Source organism: Musa acuminata, chromosome BXJ3-3, assembly GCF_036884655.1.
Source record: "Musa acuminata AAA Group cultivar baxijiao chromosome BXJ3-3, Cavendish_Baxijiao_AAA, whole genome shotgun sequence".
Lineage (NCBI taxonomy): Eukaryota > Viridiplantae > Streptophyta > Magnoliopsida > Zingiberales > Musaceae > Musa > Musa acuminata.
In genome coordinates this window covers 37538569-37555683 of record NC_088351.1, presented here as the reverse complement: position 1 = coordinate 37555683, position 17115 = coordinate 37538569, and the positions used below count along the sequence as shown (strand labels likewise).

General features: G+C 41.1%; 3 protein-coding genes across 17 annotated transcripts; 2 read left to right on the top strand and 1 right to left on the bottom strand.

Moving 5' to 3' along the window:
- The first annotated feature begins 51 nt into the window (after positions 1-51).
- LOC103980008 (putative disease resistance protein RGA4) lies at positions 52-6250 on the top strand. Of its 8 annotated transcripts, none has more exons than XM_065144617.1 (9): positions 52-1685; positions 1952-2096; positions 2186-2431; positions 2505-3441; positions 4222-4330; positions 4398-4843; positions 4913-5561; positions 5690-5783; positions 5858-6250. In XM_065144617.1, the coding sequence occupies exon 1, from the start codon at positions 287-289 to the stop codon at positions 1391-1393; it is 1107 nt and encodes a 368-aa protein (XP_065000689.1). In that variant the 5' UTR covers positions 52-286; the 3' UTR covers positions 1394-1685; positions 1952-2096; positions 2186-2431; positions 2505-3441; positions 4222-4330; positions 4398-4843; positions 4913-5561; positions 5690-5783; positions 5858-6250. The 8 variants fall into 8 exon arrangements, with proteins under 8 accessions (XP_065000689.1, XP_065000688.1, XP_065000686.1 ...); XM_065144616.1 differs by having other exon boundaries at positions 2505-4330; positions 4398-4513; positions 4740-4843; XM_065144614.1 differs by having other exon boundaries at positions 4222-4843.
- Positions 6251-7919: 1669 nt separating this feature from the next.
- Positions 7920-12878, bottom strand: LOC135632826 (uncharacterized). 8 transcript variants are annotated; one of them, XM_065141631.1, is made up of 15 exons: positions 12628-12874; positions 12216-12434; positions 11929-12017; positions 11742-11838; positions 11516-11651; positions 10825-10894; positions 10590-10676; positions 10449-10514; positions 10258-10350; positions 10110-10166; positions 9909-10037; positions 9723-9813; positions 9499-9587; positions 8395-8588; positions 7920-8162 (listed from the first exon to the last, which is right to left on the bottom strand). In XM_065141631.1, the coding sequence occupies exons 1-15, from the start codon at positions 12629-12631 to the stop codon at positions 8084-8086; spliced, it is 1500 nt and encodes a 499-aa protein (XP_064997703.1). In that variant the 5' UTR covers positions 12632-12874; the 3' UTR covers positions 7920-8083. The 8 variants fall into 8 exon arrangements, with proteins under 8 accessions (XP_064997703.1, XP_064997704.1, XP_064997699.1 ...); XM_065141632.1 differs by having other exon boundaries at positions 11516-11638; positions 11742-11842; positions 12628-12871; XM_065141627.1 differs by having other exon boundaries at positions 9499-9813; positions 12628-12877.
- A 959-nt stretch (positions 12879-13837) lies between these two features.
- Positions 13838-16477, top strand: LOC135632891 (tetraspanin-7-like). The gene is made up of 2 exons (XM_065141741.1): positions 13838-14385; positions 16041-16477. Exons 1-2 carry the CDS (start codon positions 13885-13887, stop codon positions 16329-16331), a joined length of 792 nt encoding a protein of 263 aa, XP_064997813.1. The 5' UTR covers positions 13838-13884; the 3' UTR covers positions 16332-16477.
- Positions 16478-17115: the final 638 nt, after the last annotated feature.

Below are 17115 nucleotides of genomic sequence, written 5' to 3'. Positions count from 1 at the left end.
CAATTCCAAACGACACAAGTTTGACATCATAACAATTATATTTTCTCCACGTATTACATATCTTGACAATTCCAAACTACACAAGTTTGACATCATAACAATTTGTATAGAAAGGTGTTCCATTCATAATAATCTAATCAACTATAATTTGAGAGAAAAACCTAACCATTGTGACCGGTCTTCAACACGAAACAAAGACCTCCAACAGGAAAGCAAAAGACGAGAGAAGATATGGCCATGGTGCTGAATCCCCTTCATCTCCAAGCTCCTCGAAACATTGTTCGACATGGCCAAGGAGAAGGTGGACTTGGTGTTGGGCGATCCCGGGGAGATCCAAAAGCTCCAAGACACTCTCTGCAACGTCCAGTCCGTCCTTCATGATGACAAGCAGCGCCGAATCAAAGACAAGGCCATCAAGAACTGGCTAATGGAGCTGAAGGATGTCATGTACGACGCCGACGACGTCCTCGACGAGTGGCGGACCGCGGCAGAGAAGTGCACCCCGGGAGAGTCCCCTCCGAAGCGGTTCAAAGGCGACATACTTTCCATCTTTGCTGGCTTAAGCGACGAGGTCAAGTTCAGAAATGCGGTGGGCGTCAAAATCAAGGATCTCAACGATCGGCTGAAAGAGATCTCGGACCGAGGGTCCAAGTTGCAACTCCATGTGTCTGCGGCGGAACCAAGGGTGGTTCCTCGAGTTAGTCGCATAACTTCCCCGGTGATGGAGTCTGACATGGTTGGCCAGCGACTGGAGGAGGACGCCAAGGCACTGGTGGAGCAGCTGACAAAGCAAGATCCGAGTAAGAACGTGGTGGTGCTGGCAATTGTGGGGATCGGCGGCATCGGAAAGACCACCTTCGCTCAGAAGGTGTTCAATGATGGTAAAATCAAAGCCAACTTCCGCACCACCATCTGGGTGTGCGTGTCCCAAGAGTTCAGCGAGACGGATCTTCTCAGAAATATCGTTAAAGGTGCTGGTGGAAGCCATGGTGGGGAACAGAGCAGGAGTCTGCTGGATCCCATGGTGGCGGGTCTCCTTAGAGGGAACAAGTTCTTGCTGGTGTTGGATGATGTTTGGGATGCTCAGATCTGGGACGACTTGCTCCGCAATCCTTTGCAGGGAGGAGCAGCCGGGAGCAGGGTGCTGGTGACCACCAGAAACGCAGGGATTGCGAGGCAAATGAAGGCGGGCCTCGTCCACGAGATGAAGCTGCTGCCTCCAGAGGATGGCTGGTCTCTCCTTATGCGACTTAGAGTCCTACATCTTATGCACACAAAAATCGAGATTCTACCGCACTACATCGGAAATATGATACACTTGAGATTCTTGAATGTGTCTTGGAGCCATGTAACGGAGATTCCAGAAAGCATATGCAATCTGACGAATTTATAGTTTTTGATCCTTTTGGGATGTACTGAGTTGACACATATCCCCAAAGGTATAATTAGGCTAGTCAATCTAAGGACACTCGATTGTGGACTTACGCACCTGGACAGCTTACCATGTGGAATAGGAAGGTTGAAGCTCCTCGATGAACTCCAAGGATTCGTGGTGAACACGGCTACTAGTACGTGCCCATTGGAAGAATTAGGCAGCCTCCAGGAGCTCAGATATCTCTCCATTTACAAGTTGGAGAGGGCGTGCATGAAAGCCGAACCAAGAAGGGATACAAGCGGATTAAAGGGTAACAAAAAACTGAAACATCTACAAATATAGATATAGGTATAGATATAGATATACAAACAGAAACATCTACAAACATCTACCAAGAAGGGCGTGCATAGGTTGAGTTCACAGTAAGGTTTCCCAGAATCAAGACAAGACACAAATGCCTGTGTTGGACTGCTACAAATATAGATATAGATTGTCAAGTGTGGGCTTTTCTTGGTGACAAAGTAGGCATTTGCACCAACCATGTGATGATGACAATGCTTGCTTGGCATTTTGCAGGCACTTCACTGCCAACTGCTGTAGGTGGAAGATAGAGATAAAAGAGAGAATAGTGAAGCTCCGCACTCTTGGTTACCTTCGCCTTATTGGTGAGCTTTTCAAGCAAAAAATGGTGCCAGAGAATATAGTTCATCATATTGTTCAGGTAACTGTTGTTTATGTTAATCCTTGTTCTTCTATATCTTTAGGGAGTGTACTCTTTCAGGGACTTCCTGATATATTTACTGTCTGCAGGAGCTTCTAGGGCATGATGGAAAACCATGCGCTGCTGAGGAAAATGTTGAGGCAATCGGCCAGTTATTGAACACCATAGGGAAGGAGTTGGATGAGAGAGTCGTAAATCTCGTCGCTTTAATGATGTCTATTTCAGCCGGCCGAAAGAGCTAACTACCGATCCTCAACTTGCGTCACGTCCAAGATTTATGGTCCGCGATGTGCTTGACCTTTTGTGCAAACAATTGGATCCCTCGGCGTGAAGAGGTAAACTTTGCCCTGGTTCAGTTCATGTAATTAGGATGAATTATTCTCGAGAGACTCACAATTGTTGTTGTAGTTTTCTTGCGAATTGATGGCTTCCCGAGGCAGAAAAGAATCTGGGGCCACGCCCTAGTGCGACTCCAAGCATGAGAAGTAGCCGTGATGTTGGTGGTTCAGGAGATCTTAGTCTTACGGGATATCCTTGGAATTAAACTTATTTAAAAGATGAGATTGAAACTTCTTTTCTTTTCTATCAATCCTATCAACAGACGCAATGCTGGTGGTATGATTCCTGGGATGCCTGGAATTCCTGGGTTAGACGATGACCATTGGGAAGTTCCACAAGCGAATCTATGCCCAGGGGTGATGTTAACCGTGTCCATGGTCCTTTGATCACCATCCATCACTTTTAAGCTCTTACACAAGGTAGCGGTAGCCTGGCATCTGGTAAGACTAGTGCATTACTGCAGGGCAGTGGCCCAGTATCTCGTTCTTCTTGTATTGTTTCAGGCGTATCAGATTCTCCATCTCAAAACTTAGGGCTCCAGAGACCAGTTGGTCAAGAAGTTAGTGGCAACACAAATTTAATCCTAATGAGCTGCATAAAAAAACAGTTCCTCTTTTTGAAGAGTATTTTGACATCTGCATTCTAGATGAAGCACTTCAATGTGTAGAGGAACTGAAGAGCTCAGAGTACCATCCAGAGGTTGTCAATGAAGCCATCGATTTAGCTCTAAACAAGGGCTTTTCATATCTGGAAGCTGTAGTGATGTTTTTGGAGATTTTGCTGATTAAAAATGTTTTTACTCCAAGGGATTTGGGGACAAGTTGTTTGCTCTATGATGCGATGTAAGATGATGTTGGCATTGATTTGCCAAAGGCACCCACATATTTTGGTGGTGTTGATTTCAAAGGTAGTGGAGGAAATTCTCACAAAGGTTGAAGATGCCAGTTTCCAGTCAGCAATATTTGATGCTCTTTTCAGAATTTTTAAAGCAAGTCCTAATGGACAGGTAATATTGAGTGGACATGTAGAAGAAGTTAAGGCTTGTTGGAACTGTTTACAATTGTTTATCTCTATATTTTGTACTCTCTAATCTCTAGTATGATAAAGTTGAGTACCATTTACCTTTTAGGCCTTTTGGTATCCTATGTTTTTGTATGGATGAGGAACATATAGTGCAAGTGGATTTATGAGCAACAATCTAGTTTGTGAGTTGTTCACTGTTGCTAGATTGTTTGAACTTTTATTATTTCTTAAAGATAACTGATGGCAAGGCCATGAGCCATGAACAAAATTTTATTAGTGCTGCTTGTTATGGTATGTCATTTCTTGAATGTTCTGTATTTTTCTTGTTTTCAACAATCTTTCATCCTTGTAATGGTCAGTTATACTATATTACCTTTGAGCATTATGCATCTGGGAGATCCTAGTGAAAGATGATTATAAGCTACTGACCATCCTATATCCTTTTTCCCTTTGATCTTCTGAGGGCTGAACTATTTTGCATTAGTATTTGTGTGCATGGGTGTCTGTGAGTGCGTGTGTGTGTATGTGTGCGCATGTATGTGTGCGCGTGCTCTTGCGTGTGTGCATACATATATGAGTGTGTATATGCGTGTGCGTGCATGTGTGCATTCGTGTGTTTATGCATGTGTGTGCGCGTACGCTTGTATGTGGTGTTTGCGCATGTGTGTGTGCACGCTAGCCTACATGCGAGCGAAGATTTGGCTACTATGACCATTCCTTCGCTCAAACTTCAAGCAGCTATATGTGATGATTTTTTGTGCAGTGTGTATGTTGAATGCTTGTGCCAGTTGTAGCAAAATGGATAAACTCATGAAGCTCCAGTTGCTCTTTAAGCTCTTGACAAATGATTGTGGATACGAAGGAAGGAATTGGTGAGTGCATCAAATTGTTGAAATTAATATTCTCACTTAGTTTGCTTTACCTTGTTTGTCTTTGCAGATGGTTATACAAGCGCAGGAAGGAGATGCAAGCTCAGATCCATGAGCTCCAGTTTCATGCAGATGGTCATGCTTGCCTGTCTTATCATCACAGTCATCACCTCTTGTTTTTTTTCTGTAATTAACTGCATTTCCATCAGATAGGAATACAGTTTTCTTCCTAATACTCCATTGTTTATATGATTTATGAAGGCAATCATCTATAACCTGTAATCTTGAGAAGTGTTTCGATCTATGCCAAGACATCAATGATTGTCATGTTGTTTATTCTCCTGTATTAGTTCATGTTGCGTATTCTGAGACAAAGACTTGGAATAATATCTTTTTACCTTTTTCTTGATAGGTTGAACCAAATGCATGATCCTACATGGGCTACTCATCTTCGAATGGAATCAATGGATGGTCAAAGAGACTCATCCTGATGCAATCTTCAGCAACTCTTACTAGGTGAGTAATCTACCATCAGTTCTGTTTCTGTTACCATCATCATCTAGTAATGGTTTGATTCCTTTTCAGATGATGATAGTGAGAGAGATGTATGGCTTTCTGCTACTTTCCTGAGGCTCTCATCTTCATACTAATATCCTGCCGCCATCACATATTGGTCTGTAAGTCTGATGTCTTGTGATGTTATGTCTGCACTCAATGTTACAGAAACTCCCAATGTCACACAGAATCCTATGTCTATATTCTCAAATCTGCTGTGATATAGATGCCTTCTTATCATCAGAAAAATTCAGCTTGCAAGCCATGTGAAGAATTCCCACCATAATAGTTTGGGACTGTTCACCGACATGCAAAAGGACGGTGATCTGTCTTGTTCCTTCTGTTCTTTCCTGTTCTCTTCTTCTGCTTCTTTGGCGCACCGAACACAACTTTACTTCTGTTGAGTGACATCTTTTGCTGATCTATTCTCATGTGCAGGCTCATCACCTACTTTGTTTTTTACCACCCTCGAAGCAAAGAAGAGAAAGAAAAGATCTTTAAACCCATGTGGAGTTCTTGAAACATGACCACTGGAAGAAGATGGAAAGATTCTTTTGTTGTTTTGAGTATCGAACAACATAGGCTTGAAATTGACGTCGGCTTTTGACAGTGTTCTGCTCAGACTTTTCTCTCGGTCTTTCACCATGTCAGATTCCCTGGATTGGGCACTGTTGTAGTGGTAGTCTCTTTTTCCCTTTAAATTCCCCTTGTCTTCCTCTCATCTTCCCCATGATTATTGCTGTCAAATTGATCCCTAAGATGAAGCCTAATCCTCTGCTCCCTTTCCTCCTCCTCTTGTTTCTCCAGGTCATGTGGAGTGTGGCTACTGATATCATCAGCCACGGTGCAGGAGATCAAGCTCGCCAACTGCCCCAACTCCTGGAAGACCTGCCATTACACGGTAAGATGAGGCAAAGAACTGTTCTAAGCTTCACTTTGAGGAATTCTTCATGCAATGCAACGAGTTGGTTGTAGGCCGAAATGTGACGGTGAAGCTGAGCAGTGGTGACAAGTCCGGTGAGGAGAGCGTGGAAGTTGACGGCGGGGAACGGCTGAGCCACTCGAAAAAGAGTGGTACTGGTGGCAAAGGAGGGAAGGGTGTCGGCGGCGCAGGCTCTCAATCTCTCCGGCAGCCACGTTCTCGGAAGAGCGGCTCCACATCCATGCGACGGCCATACTGCTCTCTCTGGGGAATTGGTCTGTCTTCCCTCCTGCTTTGCGTTGCTTTAACCTGACTTCTTTGGTATCGCAAGATCGATGAATAAATGGCGTGAGTGAATGTGTGAAGTTATGTTTGAAGTATAGAGTGTTTGTATGACTACATCTAATCTATGATCGTGGAAATGCCGACGATGATGATTGAATGCTTGTGATTAGACTTTAATGATAGAGTGAAATGAAAAGGGAAAAAATGTTAAAATATTAAAGTAAATATTGTGATTAGATAAGACATTGATTTAACAGCCCATGAAAGACGACGAAGAAGAAATAGTTAGGAAATCAAAGAGACAAAAAGGCGTCGGTGGTTACTAACTATAATTATATCTGGGTGCAATCACCTTACTGTAAGCTTACCGCACGCGCATCTTGCGACAAAGAAGCCCAAAAAAAAAATTTTGGCCTTACAACCTCTGAATTCTGAATTCTTATACGTACCTGAGGTGACCAGATTCATGAAAGTGGTGTAACGCGCAAATTAGGCCTGGTCCAATCTCTTGGGTGGGCTTCTTCTTCTTGGGCCGGTTTGTTAGCTGACCGTCTAGTATCGGGTTACAAACACCGATATGTAAGATTACCGCACGTGCATCTTGCGACGAAGAGGCCCAAAAAATTTTTTTTGGCGTCAAAACCTCTGAATTCTAAATTCTTATACGTACCTGCGGTGACCAGATTTGCGGGTGGGCTTCTTCTTCTTGGGCCGTTTCGTTCGCTGACCGTCTAATATCTGGGTACAAACACCGTCATGTAAGATTACCGCACGCGCATCTTGCTACAAAGAGGCCCAAAAAATATTTTTTGGCGTGAAAACCTCTGAATTCTGAATTCTTATACGTACATGCGGTGACCGGATTCATGAAAGTGGCTCCGCAACTACATGAGCAAATTAAGCCCGATCCAATCTCGTGGGTGGGCTTCTTGTTCTTGGGCCGTTTCGTCAGCTGACCATCTAGTATCTGGTTACAAGCACCGTTTTGGAAGATTACCGCATACGCATCTTGCGACAAAGAGGCCCAAAAAAAAAATTTTGGCGTGAAAACCTCTTAATTCTGAATTCTTATACGTACCTGCAGTGACCGGATTCATGAAAGTGGCTCCGCAACTACACGTGCAAATGAAGCCCGGTCCAATCTTTGGGTGGGCTTCTTCTTCTTCTTGGGCCGTTTCATCAGCTTACCGTCTAATATCTGGGTACAAACACCGTTCTGTAAGATTACCGCATACTCATCTTGCGACAAAGAGCCCCAAAAAAATATTTTTTGGCGTCAAAACCTCTGAATTCTGAATTCTTAAACGTACCAGCAGTGACCGGATTCATGATAATGACTCCGCAACTGCGTGAAAATGAAGCCCGGTCCAATCTCGTGGGTGGGCTTCTTCTTATTGGACCGTTTCGTAAGCTAACCATCTCGTGGGTCAGGCCACATTGGCCCATCTCCTCCAACCAGTAAACTGAAATATGAACACCGTCTCCTGTGCTTACCGCATTACACACTGGGGGACAAACCGAGCCAAAAAATTATTTTTTTGACTTCAATCCTAGCAGTTCTCCGTTCTTAATCCTACCCGGGGTGACCGGATTCGGATGTTGCCAGTCTTGCGACGGTCGCCGGTCACTTCGGTTCTTCCTGCCGCCTCCGTCGTAGCTCGGTCTCGCCGTCGCCGAAGAAGATTGAGAAGATGAGTTGTGCGGGGCTGATGGCAAAAGATCTGCAGCAGTAGTCATAACTAAAGCATTGCCGTAAAAGACACCGAACTTTGCATGAGCAGATTGACGGATAAATGATCTTTGAAGCAAAAAGTAAAATTGGATAGCTCATATATAATTTTCTTTCACAGTTGATATCTTTCAACAAAATGTAAGATAAGATTAGTTCTGAAGCCTCCACCTCAACAGATGGATTATGTGTTCCCTCAAAATTAAGGAGATTTTATTCAACATATAAATTAATAAATGAAACATTGTTATCACAACATCATTCTCTACTTTTGTGGGGTCTTATTATCCTTCACATTGGCTTCATGTTGCTCCAAATACTCTTTGCTATTCATCTCTGTTAATCTGGTAAATGACAGCACCATTAGTGACTCTAAAATAAGAAACATTATCGGTAAAAAAAATCAATCATCACAACATGAAGAATGTTCCTAATATATTGTCTCAAGCACTGAAAGAATGTTAAATCTGGTTTCATATTTTTGGCCAATGAATAAATGCAACAGATTATGATTCTTGTATATATGCATTCGTATATGTCCTTAAACCATATTACTAGGAATTAGTTGAGTCATACCTGCTGATGGTGCGGTCTTTGGCGAATCCTAGCTCATTGTCAACGCAAAGATCAATATCATCAGTTTTCTTAGACCGTGAAGAAGACCGTGGATAAATTTTCTGGGCATCTATGACTGTCACAATTCTTTCAAATAACTCAACAGGAGATGCTTCTGCCGTGCACAACAATCTGGCTTTATTCTCATACATCACCTGTTGAAAAGAGATATTACTATTTTCTTTAACCATCTACTTAAATTACTGGTGAACACTCGTAACAGTCAATGCACGAAGAATTGTTTCTCTAGCAAACCATCACAGTTCCTTTTTCTATTAATTAGATCACCAGTGCTTTAGTATCGATATCCACACACACTCTACAGTCCAAATTGTCACATATTTATCAAGCATGTGCATAAAAAACATTGATAATTCAAAAAACATGCAGAAATATGTCAAATATGATATTCTTACATAACAAGTCAATCTCACAATACAAAAATGAAAATCGTGCTCATGTGCATTACAATTCAGATCTCAGAATGCAATGGATAGCAACGTCCTTATTATATGGATAACTATGAGTCGCCAACATAAACTATCAAGTAAATTCGTCATTTGAAAAGCATATTACTTATTCATCGTAACTAACAGATACTAATCATTATTTAAACATTCACCACGAAAAAAAAGTGACCAAGTTCTTGTATAAACAGCCAGCCACCACTAGTTACTTCCATTCTAAATCAATAAACCTAAAAACACATGGCCGGAATAAAAAATTGGACATCAGAAACGACTGTCTTTATTTTCCAGTAACTTGTTCAAAACTTCAAACTAAACAATCACTAGGAGATATCAAAAAGCTAATAATCAGTCTAACCTATAATTTAGATTCATATTTATGCTCTATTTTAACTCATAACCCTACATCAGAGACATTCTTCTTCTTCTTCACAATCCTTTTCTCTTATCAAACCTTTCTCTTGTTGAGATATCTGGTTAAACACGTTAGAAGAAAATTCCACAATTTTCAGCATAGCTAATATGGCAAATAGCAGACACTATAGGCTAGATCTATAATCTTCAAATTACAATACTTGAAGGAAAGCTTGAGACGCACATCAACCAATGTGACAAACCTATACGCTGCAGTTCTGTTGTGGATCCCAAACTTGGGAACTCCTTCAAGTGCAAGTGTATGGAACTTCTCTGCACAATAATTTTGAAAAAAATCAAAGCAGGCTATAGGAAATATTATGTTTTCCAGCACAATAATGAGTGTTATGCCAAAGTATACTACAAATTGCATGTAATTGATGCAGAAGAGGAGTGGAGCTAGCTCACTGAACAATCCAAAGTAGTCTGCTGCCCCCAAAGGTCTGTCACAAAGATCCTCAAAAGGAAAATATGCACATCCATTAGCTCCGAGTGGGACCTGAATGTAAAAAGGTATAAGAATCACCAATCTTCTTTCCTATATGCCATGAAAGACCCAAATGTTATCATGTTTCGAAGATCTATAATTTAGACCTGCAACTTTCGTCCCATTACAACTTCAACAACTTGCGGGCCAGGTTTCTCTGCTCCTATTAACTGATGAAACTTCTCTCTTAGGAGTCCAGAGTACTTCTTCCCGATAAAATAGTAGCCATTCTCTGCCTGGATCAAGTGCAATTGCTGTTAACGGTTGTGGTATCAGGGCATTTATCAATAATAAAGCACAGAACTTACAGAACCCATCTTTCGGTAGTCCGTTGAAGAGCTAATTTCATGAATTACACACCTTTCCTTTCTCAAATTTTCACAAGATCATCATCAGCTACTAAACAATTATATCTTATAAAACTTAAACCAGAGCCATAAAATAACTATCAGATACCTTCAAGGTTTCAATAAAAGGTAAAAATAGGTCCCTTTGCAAACCACCTTCATAGAGCTGGTCTGGAGCACGATTGGAAGTGGAGACAAGAACCTAGGATTGAAATGTACCACATATGGGAAAGGAATAGAAAAGTGAATGCAGTTTCTAAGCAGAAAAAGGGAAATATCAAGGTAAAGAGAAATACACACCACACCATTGCTGAACAAATGGCAAAAAAGCCGATTTAATATCAAAGCATCAGCAACATCAGTTACCTATGTGTTTAGAATCAACAAAGCATCAAGAGCAATATGAAGAAATGATAACCTATCAATAAATTCAGAACATACCATAAATTCATCAAGGCATAGTAGAATGGACTCATCTGAAATCTCTGCTGCAACAACTTCAAGTGGATCTGCTACCCCTTTGTGCATCTAGGATTAAATTATTGAAGGGCCAAGAATGTCAACATATAATAAGTTAAAAGGGGCATAAATGGACTAGTTCTAGTAAAAAAAAGTTTGAGTGCTCCTTAAACCTAGTAAACAAAAAAATTGGAGATAAATATAAAAGTAACCATACCTGTAGCCGGCTATGTACATTCAACATAAAATCATGAAAGTGTATTCTTTTCTTCCTCCAATTAGATGGCCTGCACAAGAAAAGAGTGGAATTAGGCAATAGCTAAATGAAAATTGTGGATAGACAAAGAATATAGATAATATGAAATTTACTAGCAAAAAGAAAAAAATATAGTGTCACTACTTCATGTTTAGTTTTGTCAGGAACTGATAAGGGGGTACAAATGACAAAGATACTGTCAGCCTCTCAGGTGGTGGACCACTCAAAGCATTAATTACACTTGGATAGATTGAGGTCTATCTGACCCAAAAACAATTGACAGGATGATAAGATCATACACTCTTGATTTAGCTTAATATCCAGCGTACCAAACAAGTGATGATTAACCATACATGTGTGCATGAATGACCAATTGATGGTAGGCAAAAACCCTATTATTCTGGTATATTGAAGAATCCCCATCAGGTGTAGACCACAATGAGATTGGTGAATGTAGAACATGTAATCTTCATTATAGCAATAGTAGCAAGAGAAATGAAAATTACAAATAGATTTTGTTATATGATTTAATCTAAATGTTTCGAACTATAAATTTTCAGTAATAAAGAGCCTTACGAGCTATGATTTTCCAAAAGACATAAACATGTTAGATTTATATATTGCAACAAGGAAGAACTCAGAGAAGGCATACAATTGATTGAAAAACAAATCCATAAGCATTGTTTTTCCAGTGCCTACTCCTCCAGAAAGATACAGCCCTTTAACTGGTGAATAAGTAGACTGAGGCATAAAACGGGACCATAGCCACCTCCTCCTGCATAATGATCCTATTAAACAGTAAATTGCAAATACAAACAGACAATTCCTTGAGAAGATCAACGAGCTGTCACATTCAAGAAATTACTATCTACGCATACCTCCCAGACTTTTGTGATGACTTATATCTATCCAACTGGCAACTCTCTTCATGCTCCACAAGCTCTTCATAGAGCCTTTGCAGTGCTTGAAGTGTGTCTATCTAATGTCACCATCAAGGAAATATGAGAGCAGCCGGTGACACAATGAACCAAGCAGCGCCATGATTAAGGGATCAGTGGCCCAAACCTGGAAGCTGTCTCCACCAACAAGTTCGCCGGATGTAATTCTCTTTTCATACTCCAGCAAAGGGCCTGCTCCGCCAACATCACAAGATCCTATTTATAGTAATAGCTAGATATCAAAATAGAGAACGATTGTTTGTATCTTAAAATAACATAACCTAATAGCCAATGTCCACTGGTATGTAGTAAATAGATAATGCCATAACTGAATACAAGTTGCAATACACAAACAAACTCTGTTGCAGTTGAATAGGAAACAATAAAACGATGTAATAGTGGTCGTAAGAGAACCTCCGCTAGAACACACAGCCCTGAAGAAAAGCAAACTTTGGTTCAGGTATCTATCGGCTTCTCTGCCGACAAGGGCTCCCACAACCGGATGATTCAAAATGAAAACTTTATTGGTTTTCTCCAGTCTATTCGCTGAAATCTCTCCTCGGTGAAACCGATACAAACACCGGACTTGTTGAAGAAACCGTGCTGAGGTTCTCATCAAAATACAGATGGCAGCTGATGAACAACAACAATTAAAACAGGAGTTAGTGCCAAGTAGCAAAGGAACATCGTCTCCACGAAACAAACACGATAATTATGATTGCGGTCAAATTCTACACCGACTATAAAATCCAGAGCTTTCTCATGTAATCGACGATCTTATCCAACCAAGCAGGCAAACCCAACAACGAAAACTCAAGAATCGCACCCATCCGGAGTCCGATTGTTACCGAAAGAGAGCTCCTGGCGGCTGCAATGGAAGAGATCGAGGGGATTCCACCTCAGTCTTCCTCTCCCAAGTCGAGGCGCCGCGAACGAGCCCTAATTTCTACCCTAACGAGTGGCACTGCAACGTCGCCGTGGGAGGAGACACCCTTTGATTAGTAGCACGGGAAGAGCGGCTGTTTACTGGAGCCAACGGGGGATAACACGAGGAAGGCCGCAGATCGTACGGCTGGAATTCGATGCTCGGTGGTAATAAAGAGGAAGGAGGCCCAATCGTACGGTCAGAATACGATGCGGGGCGGTGCTGTCCTCCATCGTTAGTTTGGTGTTCGTGTTCCGGATATCTACGTGGCACTATTTTTCCGCACGTGAGAATTTTTCGAGTGATATATATATATATATATATATATATATATATATATATATATATATATATATATATATAAGAAATGTTAGAAATTTGAAATTTATTATAATATTTTTTAACATAAAATGATAATTTTTGTATATTAGATTCACTTATCAAAGGTTAAGAATTTTAATCCTAAATCGAATTTACTTTTTATCACTTACCATTTATATGATAATAATATTAATAGGTATTAAAGAAAAAAGATAAATCTGCATATGGCGATGGCAGTGCGGAAGACGACGACGTCTCTTCAACTTCCGTCGCGGATCACTTAACCGCTCTGTCAACTGCCGCCCACCACTGCTCCTAAACGGTCAACGTTAAGTTCATCTGCCACGAGACCTCGAATACTAGTCTTCTATACGCCTGAAAATTACGTGCTGAGATGGCCCCGTGCATGTTACGTTCTGATTTGCGCGTAAGTCGGGCGCGTAAGAACAGCTCGTTTTTTTTACATGAAAACAGAGGAACGCCTCCTCTGTTTCATTCGTAGCCGATCATAATAAAACCTGGAGAAATAAATAGATAATATCCATAATTAATCAGTATATGTGGATGTGACGAGTTCTAAGGACAATGGACAGTGTTTATAGCTTCTCATAGCATTCAAATCACATACAATAAAGGAGCATTAGATGGGCTTATATCTCCATTATTTGGTAATTATGACGGGAAGAATGGTATTCGCCTTAATGCCAACACTCACCTACGAATACTTCCCTTATATTGAAGTCTCTCTGTCATCCTCTGTTTTCTGTATTGCATTGGCTGCCTGCTCTGCTTCTTACTCTTCTTCTCCTTCCTCCTCGGTGGGTGTGCAGGGGAAGGATGGTGAGGTTGACCAACGGCCTCATCGGGGCGCTTAACGTCATCACGCTGATGCTGTCAATCCCCATCCTCGGCGGTGGCATTTGGCTGACCCAGCGCGCTGCCACTGACTGCGAGAGGTTCCTGGACGTGCCCCTCGTCGCGCTCGGCGTCTTCGCCTTCCTCGTCTCCCTCGCGGGCTGCGTCGGCGCCTGCTTCCGCAACTCCTGCCTCTTATGGCTCTACCTCGTCGTCATGCTCCTCCTCATCATCCTCCTCGTCTGCTTCACCCTCTTCGCCTTCGTCGTCACCAACAAGGGCGCCAGCCACGCCGTCTCCGGCCGTGGGTTCCCGGAGTACCGCCTCGGCGACTACTCCCACTGGCTCCAGAGGAGGGTGGAGAGCGCCAAGAACTGGAGGAGCATCAGGAGCTGCTTGGTGCAGGGCAAGGTGTGCAAGAGCTTGCAGAACCAGAACCAGACGTGGGATCAGTTCATCGACGATAACCTCTCCCCTATACAGGTTGCTGCTTCCTGCTCGTAAAAAACCAATCTTTTTCGCTTTTGTCTGCGATGCTTCTCTGGATTCCGTGTTCTCTCAAGCGCAAGCTTTGATTTTTAGATTTAGGGAACAACTGCCCCTTGGTATCACGTCTTAAAGATTAGATTTTGGTAACAACTCCCTGTTCTTGTTCCATGAATTGTAAGTGAATTTGTTGCTACAGCCACTCCTCGCTGCACTGAGTTTCTAAAGATTTGATTTGTTTTCCTTTATACATCTCTCAATCTTTTGCTCTGAACTACTCTTTTTTCTTCTTCACTGCCTGGGTTTTAGTGTTTTTGTTTTCTGGATAAATCTTCTTGTCTAATTTTAATATATAGATTCTGTCTACATTTTGTTTTCAAATGTTTCTATAAGTTCTTAAGATTTGAGGGATTTCTTCAGTTGTCAAATCGAATTGCATTTCTTCAGGTACTTTTCTTGAAACCACTTACATTTATGCACTGCATGTATTTACTTTTGTGGATCTGTGGAAGTGACTGTTCTTGTTGAGTCATTTATGTTATTCCCATCAATTAAAACTCCTTAAGCTAAATTCTACCCTTATCTACTGCAATATGTGAATCATACTCCTATATTCCTTGACAGAATGGAGATGTTCAACCATCCAAGACAAGGGATGGTGATCCCTTGACTCCCTTAGTTTGCTCTCTTTTGACAAGCAGATGAATAGATTAGGAAGAATTTACATGGCATATTCTCTATCTTTTTCACAATCAGATCACTGTTTGCTTGATGAAATTTAGTAGAGATTCTAATTCTGTGCACATGCTTGTGATGATCTCATATGATGATTCCAGGATTAAAATTTGTTGCACAGAATGTATTCCCTCATTGTCCCAAACAATTTAAGTGGAGTTTGCTGCATGCAAAGATATGCCATAAGCAGCACTAAGGGAGACAAGGATGCAGTTAGATTATGCTTTCAATTGCTCTTAGATCACATACATCTCTGTTAGTTGATGCTGACAACTCCTATTTAGTGGATGCACTCCCCACCACATTCCTGTTGCCTATTTTGAACTGCAAATAATAATAATTCCATTATCTTGTGGCTAATGAGCACTCATTTTACATGGATTATATTAAATTTAATGTAACTCCAGATGCATTTCAATTCTTTCTTTGCATACTTCTCTAAAATCCTAGATGTTTTTGTATTAATTATTCTCTAGGCATATTTTTGTAAGTTTCAATCATTTTTTAGGCATACTACTCTAAGATTTGAAAGCAAATAGGTCTGCATAAATATGTTCTTACTGTTCTTTATTCTGCTTATCCACAAAGCTTCAAAAAGATTTCTCCAGAGTACAACAATGAATCAACAAGTCTATTTCCAGCTCTTGAATCTAAGTATGTGTTGGTGATTCAAGTTTATGAACATGACTTCCATGTTCAACATGCTTGTCTCCTCTTCTTGCTTTTTCTTCTTATTCTCACATGTAAACACACTATGATTCCAGGCTACATATATTTCAGATGGTTTTGATTCAAATAAACTACACAGATAGAATTCATAATGGCATTCGATGTAAACATTATCATCTATAGTTTTTTACTGAGAAGATGCATGTACTAACCTTCTTTTCTGCTTGCATTCTGTCATCTTGGTGCAGTCTGGATGCTGCAAGCCTCCAAGTGCATGCAACTTCACCTACATTAATGGAACTGCATGGACTAAACCTCCTGGCTTTTACTCATCCGATTTGCCAGACTGCAACTCATGGCAAAATGATCCATCCACTCTCTGCTATGACTGCCAATCTTGCAAGGCAGGGGTTCTTGCCAACCTCAAGCATGACTGGAAGAAGATTGCTGTCATTAATTTTGTGCTCCTCATCTTCCTAGTCGTCATCTACTTAATAGGATGCTGTGCTTTCAGGAACGACAAGGATGTCTATTGTTAACCTCGGTTTAACCGATATGCTTAGGTGCAGCTCTTCCCCATTTCTGTTCTTGTTTCTGATTCCTTTGTGTTACTGCTCAGGATGCAGATGCCATCTTGTTCCATGTATGAATGGTTGTTGACTTCATTGAGAGCTTCTTGCTCCAATTTATTGCTTCATGTGGTTTTGTTAGTATCAGTATGAGTAGTTTTGATCTGTCCATCCGCTGAGTCTTTTGCTGCTGGATTAGCAGTCATGTCATCAATTGGAAATTGCTGTAGAAGATGAGGTGATTGTGATGAAAGGAAATTAGTGACATCTACAAAACTAGTGAGAGAAAAATGAACAGTTTGTGATGAAAAAACTACTGCAAAAGCAAATACTGAAGAGAGATGTGTAGTTTGTGAAAGGAAATTATTGTAGTACAGCAATTGTGATGAGGTATAGATCTTCTGTGACAGTTTCAGGAACAATGTGATATTATAGTAGAGATGCATCAACGAGTTCTACCAGATTCACATGATGACATCCATCTTAGAAATTGACAAAGATCACAGGTTGTGCATGAAAGATACCAGAAGGAACCAATTCTGATACATCATGGCATAGGCTTGTCCTTTTGTTTCTGACACTAGATGGGTTCATTGACCAACCTAAGAACATGCATGTGCTTGTGAGACCATGAACAATCATAATGTAGTCTCTCTCTCTCTCTTTCTCATCCTTCAATTCCTTTCTCAGCTGCATAAACTGAAGAGGGGCATGAAAAGACTCAGGCATCATCATCTTCTTTCACCTGGATTTC

What these genes read in the sequence shown, in the direction of transcription:
- LOC135632826 (XM_065141627.1), bottom strand. An exon ending in ATTTGTTCAGCAATGGTGTG is followed by an intron (nt 10,351 to 10,448) that starts GTGTGTATTTCT and finishes TTTCAATCCTAG; the next exon opens with GTTCTTGTCTCCACTTCCAA. An exon ending in CTTTTATTGAAACCTTGAAG is followed by an intron (nt 10,167 to 10,257) that starts GTATCTGATAGT and finishes AATTTGAGAAAG; the next exon opens with GAAAGGTGTGTAATTCATGA.
- LOC103980008 (XM_065144617.1), top strand. Translation starts at nt 287, where the DNA reads ATGGCCAAGGAGAAGGTGGACTTGGTGTTGGGCGATCCCGGGGAGATC.
- LOC135632891 (XM_065141741.1), top strand. Translation starts at nt 13,885, where the DNA reads ATGGTGAGGTTGACCAACGGCCTCATCGGGGCGCTTAACGTCATCACG. An exon ending in ATAACCTCTCCCCTATACAG is followed by an intron (nt 14,386 to 16,040) that starts GTTGCTGCTTCC and finishes ATCTTGGTGCAG; the next exon opens with TCTGGATGCTGCAAGCCTCC.